Source organism: Mandrillus leucophaeus, unplaced genomic scaffold (genome assembly GCF_000951045.1).
Source record: "Mandrillus leucophaeus isolate KB7577 unplaced genomic scaffold, Mleu.le_1.0 Scaffold643, whole genome shotgun sequence".
Lineage (NCBI taxonomy): Eukaryota > Metazoa > Chordata > Mammalia > Primates > Cercopithecidae > Mandrillus > Mandrillus leucophaeus.
In genome coordinates this window covers 1,553,696-1,569,497 of record NW_012106953.1, presented here as the reverse complement: position 1 = coordinate 1,569,497, position 15,802 = coordinate 1,553,696, and the positions used below count along the sequence as shown (strand labels likewise).

Genomic DNA, 15,802 nt, shown 5'->3' with positions numbered 1-15,802 from the left:
CTGTTACTGGTGTATAAGAATGCTTGTGATTTTTGCACATTAATTTTGTATCCTGAGACTTTGCTGAAGTTGCTTATCAGCTTAAGAAGATTTTGGGCTGAGATGATGGAGTTTTCTAAATATACAATGAAGCCCACAAGAGAAAGCTGGAAAGATCTAAAATTGACACTCTAACATCACAATTAAAAGAACTAGAGAAGCAAGAGCAAACACATTCAAAATCTTCCAATGCCCTTTTTAAACTCTTGCTGATGGAAGCTGGGGGATAAGGAAATGGGTTGGCCTGTCTGGAGCACGAGATGCTGAATAAATAACCAATTATATGATCATCGCCATTTTACATATAAAGAAACTGAGATTCAGAGAGGTAGAACACCCTGCCCATAGTCACGTGGCTACTAAGTAGTGGGGTAAAAGAAAATGAAGCAGTCTTAAACAGTGGATGAGGAGTCAAGGAACAGTAAGATTCTATGAGATAATATCGTATTGCCATGAACCATTATCTTTATTTACTATCTATCAGATCTTATTACATGGATTCATACTGAATTCTAAATGGGGGATTAAATTACCAATCCAGCCTTCTCATGTGCAATGAATTCCTTGTTTTTTGTTGTCCAAAAACTTTAAAAATATTTATGGGAAATAGGCTTAAAGATAGTTAGTCTCTGGTAGTTCTTTCTTAACCTGTTTCCAAATCCAGTTAAGCTTTATCTGCTCCAAGGAGCGTTCCCTTATTGGTCTCAACTGAACTTCATCCTCATGCATTGAGCTTATATAATAATAAATATTGGGTATATGTTTGTGTTATATCTCCCCAGTTAGATAATAAGCAGTTTGAGGGCATTTCTCCTTTTAGTTCTGTACTCCATATCAGAAGCAATATGAGATGCAAAATTGGATCTGTATAATTCTGTATCTGCTTCTCTCTCTCTCTCTCTCCCTCTCTCTCTGGTTGTGCCACTAATTTGAACTATATTCCAAACCATTTACTTCACTTCTCTGGGCTATACTTTATCTGTAAATAAGGGGAGGGATGGGGTTTCACTAGAATGATCTCAGAAATCCTTTACATTTTTAATATTCTGTAAGTTCCTGGTTGGCTGTGAGAATAGTTGGCTACTAATGCAATACTTGCATGTGAAAGGGACAGTTTTAAAAAATATTTGGTATAATTCTAGGTACTGTATAGCTTAGTGTCCTTGAAAGGTGTGGGCAGTAGCCAAGTGGGATCAGAGTGAGAAATAAGACTGGAGAGAGAGTGTGGGGCCAGATAGTCAAATGCTTTGACTCGTAGTGGGTATTTGTGAATGTGGGACTGAGAAGATTAAAGATAGAAATTTGAAAATCATTTGCACAGAGGTGATAATTGAATTCCCACAGAGGTGGGAATTCATGATATTTCAGAGAGAAGAAGAGAGAACCAGAGGCAAGGTCAGAGATTTCAAGAGAATCTACATTTAGGGGACAACTGGAAGAAATAACCTAGAAAAGGAGGGAGTTAAAGCTTGTAAATTTTAATGACAAGGGAAGCTTAGAGAGCAAAGAATTCCAGGAGGGAGGTAGTGATGATAGCATCAAATAATGCACAGAGGTTAAGGAAGTTGGGAACTCAGAGAAACAAGGCCCCTGGATTTGTTCCTGAGGTCATTAATGACATCTAGAAAACAGCGTCAATAGAGTACCTCTCCCAAAGTAGACTGGATGGGGCAGAATGATGCACATGAGAGGAAGGACTGGCTTTGAACCTGAAAAGAGAAATGTTATCTTCAATAGGAAGGAAGGGTGTGTTTGGATATAGATAAGTTTATTGAAGGAAGGGCAAGAAGTTGAGGCAGTCCATGCCTCCATACCTTAACTTTTTCATTCATGTCAAATAAGTATTTCTAAAACATTATAGAGACTGTGTTGACATTGTAATTAATTTAACATTTTATTAATCAGTCCAATGGACTTTTCTCTTATTTCCCTTGACTGCTCTGTAGTATTAGGTAGTGTTAACTACTTATTTTGAATAGTTTCATTTGCTAAGTATTAAATCTTGTTTTATATATTGTCCCTCTGTTACATAATTCAATTTTATGGATTTGATTTAGCTGTCACCTAGCTGTAACCTCTCGATAGAATGTTAAAGCTGTATTTCTGCTTGCTTAATGAATATATCCACTTTGATATTTTGCAAGAACCTCAAGTTTGATGTTCAATGATATCAAAATCTTTTGAATTATTTCCACATGCCGCATACTAGCCAAACCTGCTCACTCTTCTGTATTTTCTCTCTTTGTCATTATGTGGCATAGTTCCATTGTCTATTAAGTGATCTTACTGCTCTAATACAATAACTTACTAACTGACGTAAGTTCCTCTAGAATTTTTTCCCCAGTGCATGCTCCATAACCTGAGCAGAATGTCTCTGCACATAGAACTATTTGACACTTCTACTGAGAAATGTTTGATGGCTTCCCTTTGTCCTCAGAATATAATCTGAATTTTTAGCATGGTATCGAGGTTTATTCACAGAACATAGCTTGAACCTTTCTTGCCTCCACAAAGCCCAGTCACATAGGTTTCCCCAAATGATCTATTTATTTAAGCTGTTCTCTCTCAGGAATGTTTTTACTCGTCTGCTTTACCATGAAATCCTACTTACAGGTCACTGTCCAGCAAATATGACATTTTTCAAGCTTGCCTCAGCTTTCCCAGTCATATTTAGTCCTTTCCTCCTCTGTGCTCCTGTAGTTTTCTTTTTTTTTTTTTTAACCATTCTTGTAGCATTCATCACAATCAGATTCATAGACAGTTAAAAAGGAGTCTGCCTCTCCCATGAGTCTATAGTTTGGGAGCACATATAACATTGTATTACATATGTGTCTTCATAGAACACTCATATAACCGATAGGCAGTGAATCAACATTGCCTGAATGAATGAATGAATGAACAAATATATGATCATGTAAAATCTAAAATCCTTTGGCCTTGCTACCACCTCAATCTTAAAAAATTTCAAGACAGAAATCAGCAGCTCCTCAAATGACCTGTTTCTTCTTTACTGTCTAATTTGGCACACTGACTTTTCAGTCAGCAAGACTGGGGATCATATTTTGAGTCTTCCTTCTTCCTTGTTTTTCATGTCAAGTCAGCTACTAAATTCTATTCTGTTTCCAAAATGTCCCATATGTCCACTCCTATTTTATTTTTACTGCTAGTTTAGGCTCGCGATACCTTTGACTTGAGAAGATTTCCTAATAGTCTTGTAACAGATTTTCCCTCTCTTGTAATCCATTTTTTGATTTGTTGTTAAAAGTCTTCCTAAAGTACAGAAACTTTCAGAGGTCTCTCATTGCTTACAGAAATACCAACTTCTTATTCAGCACTTTCTACTCTGTAATCCAAACCTACCTTTTCAGGCTTATCTCTCATTGTGCCTTATAAGTACCCTGTACTCCAATAAAAGTGATGTGCCTCCTCCAGTTGCTTTAACATGTCTTGAATTTCCTACTATGTCCTTTTTCATGCTGTTCCTTTGCTTAGTGAAACTGAGAGTACTGAACCTCATTTATCTTCTGGCTAACATCAAATGCCACCTCTTTCATAAAAGCCTTTCTTGAGCCTCTAAATTAAAACTTTATATGAACTTTTCATATGCAGCATTGTTAGGTGGTCTCTCTCCCCAATATTGTGGATATATTTTGAAATGTAAGACATTTGAAATAGAATCACTACTTAGCTAAATAGGTATAATTTCTGGTAAAATCACATAATATAAACAACACCCAAGGGCTTTGTTTCTCCAAACCCCCAGGGATTTGTTTCTCTTTCTCACACCCATTTATCATGTTCTGTTTGTGTTGTGTGTGTGTTTGTAGAGACAACATCTCACTGTGTTGCTGTGCTTGTGTTAAGTACACTAGTGAAAGTTCACCAAAAGCAGCAAGGGTCATATTTATCTCTGTATCTCTAGGGGTTCCTAGATGAGTATTTTCTTTCTTATTGTAGGCACTAAAAAAGGCATTGGTTAAACTGAGAAATGGGATAACCAAAATAATATGCTGCTGAAGGGAGATGATCATTTATAGAATCAGAACTAAGAAAAAAACATTTTTTTTAAAAAACCAACCAGGCCATTAGTAATTATAGAAAGAACAATTTCAGGGCATCATTTAATAGTGGCAGAAGCTAGATTCCAAGAGATTAAGCAGTGAATGGGCATTGAGAAATGGAGGCAATGATGATAGACACCTAAGAATGGAATATGGTCTGCAGATTTGGGAAGAGACTTGTGAACAAAAACCATATGTAGTATTTGAAAGAAAAAGGAGTTTGCTGTCAGAAATGCAAGTACCAAGTGCATTACTCCAAAGTGTTTCCATTTTTTTAGATTGGCAGAAAAGTACTGCAAGTGAGTCAGGCAGGCCACTGAAGCGAGTAAGCAGCTCCAGTGTGCTGAGGTCACAAGGTTAGAGTAAGTGTGTGAATCACAGAATAAGAAGACTTGTAAACATAACCTTGTTGAACACTGGCAAGGGTGATGTCCTGGAGTCAACTGAGTTTACATTAGTCTGGTCCAGTTTAGTCTGATTAAATTATTTATTTAGAGAGAAGAGTTACTGAACCAACTGTGTATGTATTCTTAGGGGGTCTCTCTCCCCAAAATTATTGTGGATATATTTTGAAATGTAAGTCATTTGAAATAGAATCACTACTTAGCTAAATAGGTGTAGTTTCTGATAAAATCACATGATATAAACAATCAAAATATTTAAAGGAATTGTGGCTAATGTTTGATAGATGTCATTTCTATTTGTAAGTAAGGGTGTTGAATTTGCACAGTGATAGTCCAGAGCTCCTGAAATTTATGCAGTTGTTGGGTTTAGTTTCCCTTTGACTCCATTATACATAAATATTCTCTTAAAGACTTTATTGTAAGAAACACAATATTGGATTAATTCTATTTAGTCTTTGTGTCTTAACTTTATATTTAAGACTGTGATTACATAATTAAAATACTAAAAAATTTCATATATGAAGCTGTTTTTAGCACATGTATGTGTGCATCATGTGTGTATAAAAAGTTTAATTTTTTAGTATTTATCTGCATATTGTATGGATGTTACGAAAGGTAGAATACTCATTTCAGAAGCCCTGGACCACTTTAGAACTAAAAGGGATCATCTGGGCCAAGATTCTTAACCTTTAAGTCCCTAACATTGTAAGCACTTCAGGAAACAGCTTTCATGGGATTTTCAAAGAGGTCTGTGACCACCAAAAAAGTTAAGAACCACTAACAGTCTAATTGGTTCTTTTCACAGAGTGACAGTACAATGGGGAGTGGGAATTAAGTGACTTGGCCAATGATACTGCTGTTAGCTAGATAGGACTAATCCTGGTTTCTCAATTCCCAACTACTTCTTTAACCATCCCAGTGGAAATAACATAGTCAAAAACCAGCTCCCACCAGTTGTTGTTTTTTTTTTTTTTTTAATTATCATTCTTTTAATACAACCTCTTAAAATAAATGTTTGTCTCAGTATCCTAGGAAGTCTTTTGATGGGAATGGGACATGATATATGGTATACAGAATAATATGTGCACAATAACAACTCCAGAAGGAAAACTAGACTTTCACCTTCCCTACCCATGTTTTATCCCTCTCCCTCCTTTCACAGATTTCTTTTTTGTTTTATCTTCCATATTCTAGTGAGATAATTCAATCTTCTGATCATTCTCATTCAGTCTTTCACTCCTTAACAAATATTTCCTGAGTGTCTTCTTTATACCAAGTGCTATGCTAGGTCCTAGGAATAGAATGTTGAGCAAAACCAACAGGATCCCTTCTCCTTGAAATATGACATCTTAGGAGGCATAGTCATTAATCAAGACAGGCATGGTGTCTTGCATCTGTGATTCTAACTTCTTGGGAGCCTGAGTGGGGAGGATCACTTGAGTCCAAGAGTCTGAGGTTGCACTGAGCTATGACTGCACCATTGCACTCCAGCCTGGGTGACAGAGCAGACCCTGTCTCAAAAAAAAAAAAAAAAAGACATTAAACATTTGCGAAGATATGTAAGAAGAGACTGGTGGTAAGTGAAAAGAATGAAAAGCACAAAGTGCTATGAGAGTGGCCATGGGAGCACTGGTTTTGTCTGGGGCATCTGATTGGATTTTCCCAAGGAGATGATATTTCAGTTGAGAAGAGTTTGGCAGAACCATGCTTCCTGCAGAGGGCTAGCTAATTTCAGAATCTCAAAGAAGGCTAGTGTGGTTGAACTGGGGAGAGCAAGGGGAGAGAGAGATACACAAGAGGAACTGGAGAAGGAGGCAAGGATTAGATTATGTAGCAACTTGAGGCTGTGGTAAGGTATTGATCTTTATCTTGAGAGCAATAGGGAGCCATTGAAGGATTTTAAGCAGGGGAATGACATGGGTTGTTTCCACTTTTTGGCTATTGTGAATAATGCTGCTATGAACATTCATGTACATATTCATGTACATTCATGTGTTTTTAATATATATTTTGTTTTTCTCTGGTAAATAATCTTTTTTCTGTGTGTGGAAAAAATTTTCATTTCTCTTGGGTTTATTTTTAAAAGTGGAATTGCTGGATCATAGGGTAATTCTGTGTTTCACCTTTTAAGGAACTACCAGAGTGTTTTCCAAAGTGGCTATACCATTTTACATTCCCACAAGCAGTGCATGAGTGTTCTGATTATTCCACATCTTTGCCAACACCTGCTATTGTGTTTTTTAAAACATTTTATAGACAGTATAGTGTGTGTGAAGTGATAACTCATTGTATTCCCCTTGCTTTTTATTAGCTAGGCTTTTAAGCCTGGCATTTAGATTTCAGCAAATTACAGCCTTTTATCTGTTTAGTTTGAAAAAACTACTTATTTATAAAATATGCCTTGTAGTTTCTCAAGCTCTTTTTTACTTTTTTTCCTTTTGTGTGTATGTGATTTCCAAAGCCTCGATCTGATTCATTCACTCATTAAAGGCCCAACCTCAGTTTCTTCTGTTTCCTTCATTAGCACTTGGAGCCACCTGAAATAGTTGATATTTGGCCATCTAACCTATAAAAATAGCAATTTCAAATGGTCCAATTTAATACATTTCTTGGCTCCCTCTAGTCATAATTATTACTATTTCCTTTGGGTTTTTCTTTTTCCTCCTGGCCCTTGTTTGTACCTCTCATGGTATTATTGATATGCTTGTGTGGTATAATGTCTTTTATTGGGCAGAAATCTGAAGTGCAGAGGCTGTTTCATAACCCAATGTTTTGTATATAGAAAGGGCATGGTAATTGTTAAAATTTTTTTCAAGGAAGAAAAGAACATGAAAATGGTTTCTTCATGAAATTATCTTGTATAATTGGAGTGTGTATCAGTGGGAGTAAACAGTTTTGGGAAATGTAGAAAACAGTAACAGGCAAAAGGAACATTTGATTTTTACTCATATTTTCTCAGTGAAAAGTGATTATTGGTGATGTAATCATGTACCCTCTTCCATTGGTACTGTCTTCTTCTTTTTAGTCCTTTATAGAACTTAAGAGCTTTCTTTATATAGAAGAGAAGTAATTTTAAGCAGTCAATTTCAAATTGGAGTTACTTTTCTTCAAATTTTCAAGAAACTCTTTTGGTAACTTTAATCTTCTATGATAGTTTCACTTTTAAACTGCATTTGCAATGCCAAGACACGTGCTTCCATAGTGGGAATAATATTTATTTTTCTAATACTTTGAACATAATGCCATTCAAGAGACATAAGTTCTTATTTCGTAAACATTAGGCCACTAATTATAGTTCTTGCCTTAGAACTTTTGCCATTATAATTTTATTCATGTAGCTAATCTGACTTGAGGGATAATATGTGTGCAGTAATACTCAGTTGTCATAAATAATAATAGCTACATGTGCCACGTATTCTGTTTTCAGTGTTTTACATATTTTATTTTGAGAAGGTTGTTTGCTCACGGATTGTAGTAAAGAAAGAATCTTGAAATAGTAAATAATAATAATATGTGGTGAGAGGAGCTTTTAGGTGAGTAAATGCAATATAATGTTACAGGTATTATGATAGAAATATGTACAGTGTACAGTAAAAGAAGCAGTAGTTATGTCTACAAGATAGATGGGACAAAAAGGGCATGGAGTATTATAAAGGAAATTAGAAACAGAGACAATAGGGTTATCAAAGGCACAGAGGCATGAAATGGCTAGAGAACTTAAGAAATCTGCAAGCCATTCCCATTGGTTCCAGATGAGTAAAAACTACAGCTGGATATGTAGAACAAGGGCCAGATTGTTGAAAACTGAGTGTTATGCTGAGGAGTTTTGGCTTGATTTGGTAGGTAGTGAGGAATCAATGAAGATTTAAGCAAGGGATTGATATGATCAGATTTGGGTTTTGGAAAGATCACTTTGGTTTTGGTTTGGGATGATATATTGGATGAGCAGGAGAAAAGAGACAAGTAATTTGCAGTAGTCCAGAAAAGTGGTATTAGGATGATAAAAAGTAGCATAGAAGATAGACCCAAGGGATGGTACGGAAATAGACTGTACAGGACTTTGGATTGATTGGATGTGATAGCTGTGTGGGAGAAAAAGATGGTTATGGTTTAAAAAAGTCACTTGGGGAATGGGAGAATCATTGAGCACTGTGTTGGGCCTAGCTGATGTTTCTAATTGTAAGTCTTAAGTGGCCCCAGTTTGAAGATTTCCTTTACTAGTAGCCAAGAAAGATGGTTATGTTGGTCCACATTTAGGGATTAGCAGGACAGTCATGGCTAATGGATACGGATATAGGGACACTGATGGTTAGGAAGGGAAGTGAAGTGGGCAAGGGAGGGCAATGAATCATGAGGGATAATAAAAAATAGAAATGTTGAGGGTCTGGGTAGCTCTACTAGGTTGAAGATGAGATGAAGGGAAAGTTAAGAAAGTTAAATATTTAGAAAGGGTCAGCATCAGGTCAAAGATTAATTTCCTCAAGTTTAAGATTATGGTGGCAGGGTAATTCCCAGAAATGATAAAGTCCAAGGTGTAATAACAAGATGTACATTACTGAAGTGGGATTGTGTATGAGGGATGTAGGAATTGAGGAATTTTGAGCTAGATGGTTGATAGTTTATGGATAATAAAATTCCCATAATGATGGCAGCTTTGGAGTAGAAAGAAATGCTGGAGAAGAAATTGAGCCAGATGAGAAAACCCTTAGTGAGTGAGGAGGATGGGTGGGTGGATGATAGTAACAAGGAGGTTGTATACTGAAAAGCCATGAACCTTAGAGGAAGAAGGCTTTTATATATGAAGATGCAAAAATAATACTAATGTAGAAGCCTGAAAGTTCAGCTGGGAAAATGCTTGTTTCATCTTTGGGCATTGTTAGATGTGGGAAAAGAAAAAAGTCTCTTATTAAAGTCTGCAGGGAAGTGGATTCCTGTGAGGGAAGGTCAGTTGAGGCAGAGGTGAAGGGGAGAATCCTGTTAAAGATGTAGGGGAGTTTATTCACTGTGCACAAAAACATTCAGATGAAGATTAGGAAGAGAGTTAGTAGTTGAAGAAGGCTTGGACAGAGAAAAGTGGGGTATAGGAAACACACAGTAATATGGTAATGAACATATGCGACAGAGTGTTGAGTAGAAGTTTTAGCACGTGGAAGAGAGGCCCAGGTTGACAAGGAAAACAGGAATGTTTGGATGGACTGAGGTGAAGTGTGTAGGCCTAGGAAATCTGAGGACCAAAATGGTATCGGTTACTTAATGAAGTTAGAGACTGCAGTTTCTGCTCCAAGTTCAAATGCCTTGCTAATTATAAGATTCTTATTCTTTGGAGTTTGTAATTTAAAAAAGAGGTGGCCATGTAACTGAAGTTCTCTAGTCTAATGTGGGAAGTGTTAAGTGCAGTTATAGATAAAGTCTATGAAAGTGTAGAAGACTGAGAGTTTAGTTCCAACTGGAAGACCTTCTTGGAAGACTCCAAGACTTCTTGGAGAAGCTAGTTTTTTAAACCAGGTCTTAGAGGGTAGGTAGGATGTTATTAAATAGATTAGGGTAAAGGAACATTCTATTTTGGAAAGCCCTGAAGCAAAGGCATGAATTTTGGGAAATACAGAGCTTGTTTGTGGAACAGTTCATAAAAAATAAACATAGAGAGCTTGACTTCAAGATGAGCAAGGGAGAAGTGGAAAAAAAGCAGTGGAAATTAGCGTGTGTTATACCGGTAGCTATGGTGACTACAAGCATGTACAGAGCCAGTATGACAGAAGAAAACAAACAACTACAGAAAAGAGAACTATGCATCCTAGTGTGCCCATGGCCACCTTCAGTCTGAGTAGCTGCTAAAGGCAGCACTTCACGTTTATACCAGAAGTTTTAACAGTTCTGCTGCGCTTGTGTGCGCCTGTGTGATTACTCGCTCTCTCACATGCTGTCTCCCTCTCGTTCTCTCTCTCCCTCTCTCCTGTGTGCTCTCTCTCCTCCCTCTCTCCCCCACTCTCTGCCTCTCTCTCTCTCTCCCTCTCTCTCTCTGTGTGTGTGTGTGTGCGCGCGCGCGCATTTCTGCCATAATCACAAGAACAGTACTATGATGTATTCCCACACTGTACCCCTCCAGCTCCTCAGTATTTGCCTGGAGAGTGAAACCCTTTGTAGACTGGTTACACAGAAATATACATTAGTGCTTATTCAACTATAACATTGTGGGTCATAATATCTGCCTGTGTTTATGTGTGTCTGAAAAGAGAAGGTAATAATTAAAGGCTGTTTACCACACTTTGGCTTGAAAGACTGATTCTTTGAATCTGAGACTGCAAAGTACAAGTTCCAGTACCTGGATTTGTTATTTTCTCTCTCTTAAACTTATTTACTTTATGCTTTGGCTCTAAAGAGCCATTTGGTTTTTTTTTTTCTTTTTTTTTTTTTTTTTTTTTTTTTGGTGACAGAGTCTTGCTCTGTTGTCCAGGCCGGAGGGAAGTGGTATGATCTCAGCTCATTGCAACCTCTACCTGCCAGGTTCAAATGATTCTCATGCTTCAGCCTCCTGAGTAGCTGGAACTACAGGCATGTGCCACCACTCCTGGCCAATTTTTTATTTTTAGTAGAGAGGGGGTTTCACCATGTTGCCCAGGCTGGTCTCGAACTCCTGGGCTCAAGCGATCCATCCTCCTCGGCCTCCCAAAGTGCTGGGATTACAGGCGTGAGCCACCACACCCAACCAGAGAGCCATTTGGTTTCTTGGCGCTACGTGCTACAGTAGTCTTTCTGTCAGTATTATTCTTCTAGGTAATACACTTTCTGTAATTTCAAGTTATATTCAGTTGCCTTTAAGAGGTTTTCTGTTCTCCCAGAAGGGCATATGCATATAAAATAGCATTATACATTTGAACTTGCCATAACTAGACTTTATGAGATGTTGATTGCTATATTGTGTTTGACTGTATAGAACAGACTCTATTGCAGAGATTTTAAACATTTTAGTTCATTTATTTTATTAAAAAGTTTTTATTTTATTTAATTAATTTTTTGAGATGGATTCTTGGCATGTTGCCCAGGCTGGTCTCAAATTCCTGGGCTCAAGTGATCCTTCTGCCTCAGTCTCTCAAGCATCTTGGACTACAGGCACACACAGCCATGCTCACCCATTTATGTTACATAACAAGAATTCCAGAGGTAGAGAGTTGTTGGCCTAGTGATGCTACAAAAACCTATGCTCATCCTATTCTTTGGCTCCCTGTCCTCAGCAGGCCAGCATCTTGCTAATGTTTATAAGATGGCTCTTGTGTTTCCAAACTTTACATTCTTATTTCAGGCAAGAGAAATGGGAAAGGATAAAGACTGCCCTGCTGTTTCTGCTCCTCTTTATTAAGAAAATAAAAGGTTTCTATAATCATTAGCAGATTTCCCGCTAAATCCCACTGACTGGAATTGACTCACATGGCTCCCCTAGCCACAAGGAAGAGAATAGCGAGCCTCTTATCTTCAGCAGGGCACAGACTACCCTGATCAAAGTCAGAGAGAAAGGGGAATTTATTTGAAATAGGAAGCTAACAATGTCTGTCAAAGTACTGTGCTTAAAATTTGGTTATTTTACCTGTTATTTTAAGGAAAATGACATTTAATCAGAATTTAGATACAAAGAAAAAGGAAAACATTCACAGCCTATCACTTTTTCTTTCCTTACATTATAAAACTATGTAATATAATTTCTTATGACTACTTTTTTGTATAATAGTATAGGTTGTTGGAAATACTCTGTTGTGTTTGCACCAGAATACCACTTTTCATTCATTTAAATGAAGTGACAATTTCTTTTTGGGGGAGGTGATTTGAACATTGTATAAGTATTTTAGATATTCTTGTTATAGACAGGTTTGTAAGGAATAAATGGAATTTGTTTTAAAGCTAAATGGTTCTTAATACTATCACAACTCAAAGGTGAAGTATTTCCTCAAAATCTAGTGAAAAAAATTTTGACTTCTGGTATAAGGAAGACTTTTAATATGTTTTAGAAAAATACATTTTTGAAAATCTGAACTTAAAGACTCAATTCAAGGTATTTGAGGTTTTTCTACCATTGACCTTACCTTAAATAATTTTAACTTTGTTTTACTGATAAGAGGAAATGAATCAGTTATTCAGTTTGTGGCATATTGTCACAGATTTTAAAATTTAACAAGCATAATACATATTAACAGTGTACACGGGTCCTGAAGTAGATTTTGTGGAAAATAAAAAAGAAGTATAGGCTTGAGCATGGTAGTCCATGCGTGAAATCCTGATACTTCGGGAGGCTGAGTGAGAGGATCGTTTGAGGCCAGGAGTTTGAGGAGAATAGCCTGCATAACATAGTGAGACCTCATTTCTCCCCCGTGCTCCCCCCTCCCCCAAAAAAGACATAATTTTTGTTCTTGGGGCACTAGTTGGTGAGATAAAATAAACAATGAAAGTGTGATCAGGTATCAAAAGTTTGGCCAGGCACGGTGGCTCACACCTGTAATCCCAGCACTTTGGGAGACCGAAGCAGGTGCATCACTTGAGGTCAGGACTTCAAGACCAGCCTGGCCAACATGGTGAAACCTCGTCTCTACAAAAATACAAAAATTCAAAAATTAGTCGGGTGTGGGGGCAGGTGCCTGTAATCCCAGCTACTCAGGAGGCTGAGACAGGAGAATCGCTTGAACCTGGGAGGCAGAGGTTGCAGTGACCTGAGATTGCACCATTGCACTCCAGTCTGGGTGACAAGAGTGAAACTCTGTCTAAAAAAAAAAAAAAAAAAAAAAGCTCTATAGGAATTTAAGAAAGTAAAAGTAACTGTGTTGAGTGATTACTTATAATGGAAGAAGTAGATACTTAAGGCAGGGCTGTTTGATGTGGTGGGAAGGTACAAGGTACAAAGAGCTTCTCTTTCCATCTTTATCTGTTCTTTTATCCATTCAGCCTTATTCAACTATTTGTAGTGTCTGAGATGTTCTGTAGACTTTGATACTTCTATACCTTTGCATTGCCTTTTGTTAGTTTTTGAAATTTCCTTGTTTGTCTGATGATCTCCTATCTTTCAAGACTCAGTTTGAATATCATCTCCTCTGAGACGTCTTCCCTGAACTTTCTGGCCAGAATTGGCTGCTTCCTTTTCTTTTCTCCCGTAGATACTTGTATGTATGTGGGGTGTTTTTGTGTGTGTGTGTGTGTGTGTGTGTGTGTGTATGTGTTTCTAATTATAGTCATCACATTGCACCACTTATTTACTTGTCTGTGTCACAAGCTTGTGAGCTTCATGAACATGAGGATGATGTCGTATTTATTTTCAAATCACAGTGCCTGGTGTAGTGGTTTTGTACATTGGACCACTTAATGAATGTTCTTTGGATGAATGAATGGATGGGTGAATGGATAAAAAGAAGGAATTATCCTGGAGTGTCTTCATGAGTATTGGGAGTCTGTCCAGATGGAACTTAGATCGTAAGAATACTTGACCCAGCAGGAATAGTTTGTAATTTGTTAAGATTTAGAAATAAGATTGAATAGGCAAAGCAGAACTTAGTTGGCTGTGGGAATTTTAATAAGTATTGGAGTTATATTAAATACAATGTCTGAAACTGGTCTTTGAAGTCCCCACTTTTCCAACATACTGTACTTTTGTATTTTGTAGTGCCTCCACTTCTCATTCAGAGAATTCAGTGCATACAAAATCAGCTTCTGTTGTGTCATCAGATTCCATTTCAACTTCTGCTGACAACTTTTCTCCTGATTTGAGGGTATGTATACTATTTTAAAATTCTGATGAAGTACTTTCTGTTAGATATTTGTGGCTAACACTATCAATATAACTAATTTAGCAGGAGATACTGATGGAGTATTCTCATAGACCCTGGTTTACAAAATATCACAGAATAGGCCAGCAAATTTGGAATGCTTACTTATTTGTAAAAGAAAAATGTGTAATTCATCTCTGAGGTTGATCACCTCTAAGTTCTTTGCCAAAAGATGATTAATGAATTTTTTGTGGTATAAAAGATTTTTATGATTATTCTCATAATAGTAACCAATAATAGCTAACATTTATTGAATACATACTGTGTGCCAAGCATTGTTCTAAGTGCTATACATGAATTATCTCTTGTAAAACATTCACCAATTCTGTCACCAGTCTATGGATGATAATAACTTGTAGAGATTAAGTAATGTGTCCAAGATCTCATAGCTAATAAATTCTATTGCTGGTGTTCCAGCCCATGCAGTCCAGTTCGGGAGCTAAGTCACTTAAACACTGTGTGATAGTTCCTACACATCTCATTATAGTTTGTAAGTATTCCTCTATTTATTAAAGGTCTTGTTTCTATGAAATTAACCACATTAGCGATATCCTGTAGCACTCTGTACATTTCTGGATTCATCTACTTTTCTATAACTGCTTGTCTATGAATGATTGAAAAAATGAATTATATGTGTAGTGCTAACCCTTTAACCTTACTTCATAACTTTTTTTTTTCCCTAAAAAACACAAAACAATAAACATTTATTTCTCATGGTTCTGGAAGCTGGGAAGTCCAAGATCAAGGTGCTGGTAAATCCATTATCTGATGAGGGTATGTCTTCTTGTATCCTCATATGATGGATAGCATGTCAGAATCTTTTTTTTTTTAATTTTTATTATTATACTTTATGTTCTAGGGTACATGTGCACAATGTGCAGGTTATTCCAAACAAGTGGTTGCTTTCTTACTGGTTACACTTACACAATTTTAGCTACAACATTGTTTTCCTTAAGGAAGTCATTTGCTGTTGAGCATATGTTGAGGATACTTATATCATTTTCATCCATTTCATTGTCAAAACAGAATTCAACAAGAAGACAACATCTGTAAAATCTTCTGCATATTTGTCATTACCTTTTGTGAAATTTCATAAAATACTAGATTGGGAGTAGCATGATTTTAAACATCACTAAAAATTAGAAAGGCTTATCTTCATAATCTGGATATATCTTGTGCTAATTATGAAAACGTCATGCTATCATTAGCTATTATCTTCATACAAAGGGCAGGGTTCATTGTTCATAAGAATGGTTATAAATCCATTGTTGCTTCTCAAGTTGTTACTATTTTAAAATATATGTATCTAACGTTTGTTTATTCATTACATTAATAAAAATCCACTAAGGGCTGATAGACTTCTTAATAATTTTGAAATGTCTTGTCCTACTTCTGGTCACATTTCATTAGTTAAAAGCATCTTTGAATAACGACTAACCTCATATTGTGACTGATAAAGAACTCATACGAGGAATGAAGGAATGTCACTTTGGCT

At 36.7% G+C, this 15,802-nt stretch overlaps 1 protein-coding gene across 4 annotated transcripts in view; it reads left to right on the top strand.

Annotated features, from left to right (window-relative positions):
• MTMR2 (myotubularin related protein 2) overlaps positions 1–15,802 on the top strand; it is an 85,700-nt gene that overhangs the window by 23,394 nt on the left and 46,504 nt on the right. For 3 of the 4 annotated variants that reach the window (XM_012000943.1, XM_012000945.1, XM_012000946.1), the window contains one exon: positions 14,145–14,250. In XM_012000943.1, the coding sequence (XP_011856333.1) occupies positions 14,145–14,250 (106 nt within the window). Of the gene's footprint in view, positions 1–14,144; positions 14,251–14,724; positions 14,798–15,802 lie in introns of all 4 variants that reach the window. The other variant, XM_012000947.1, reaches the window with a different exon arrangement.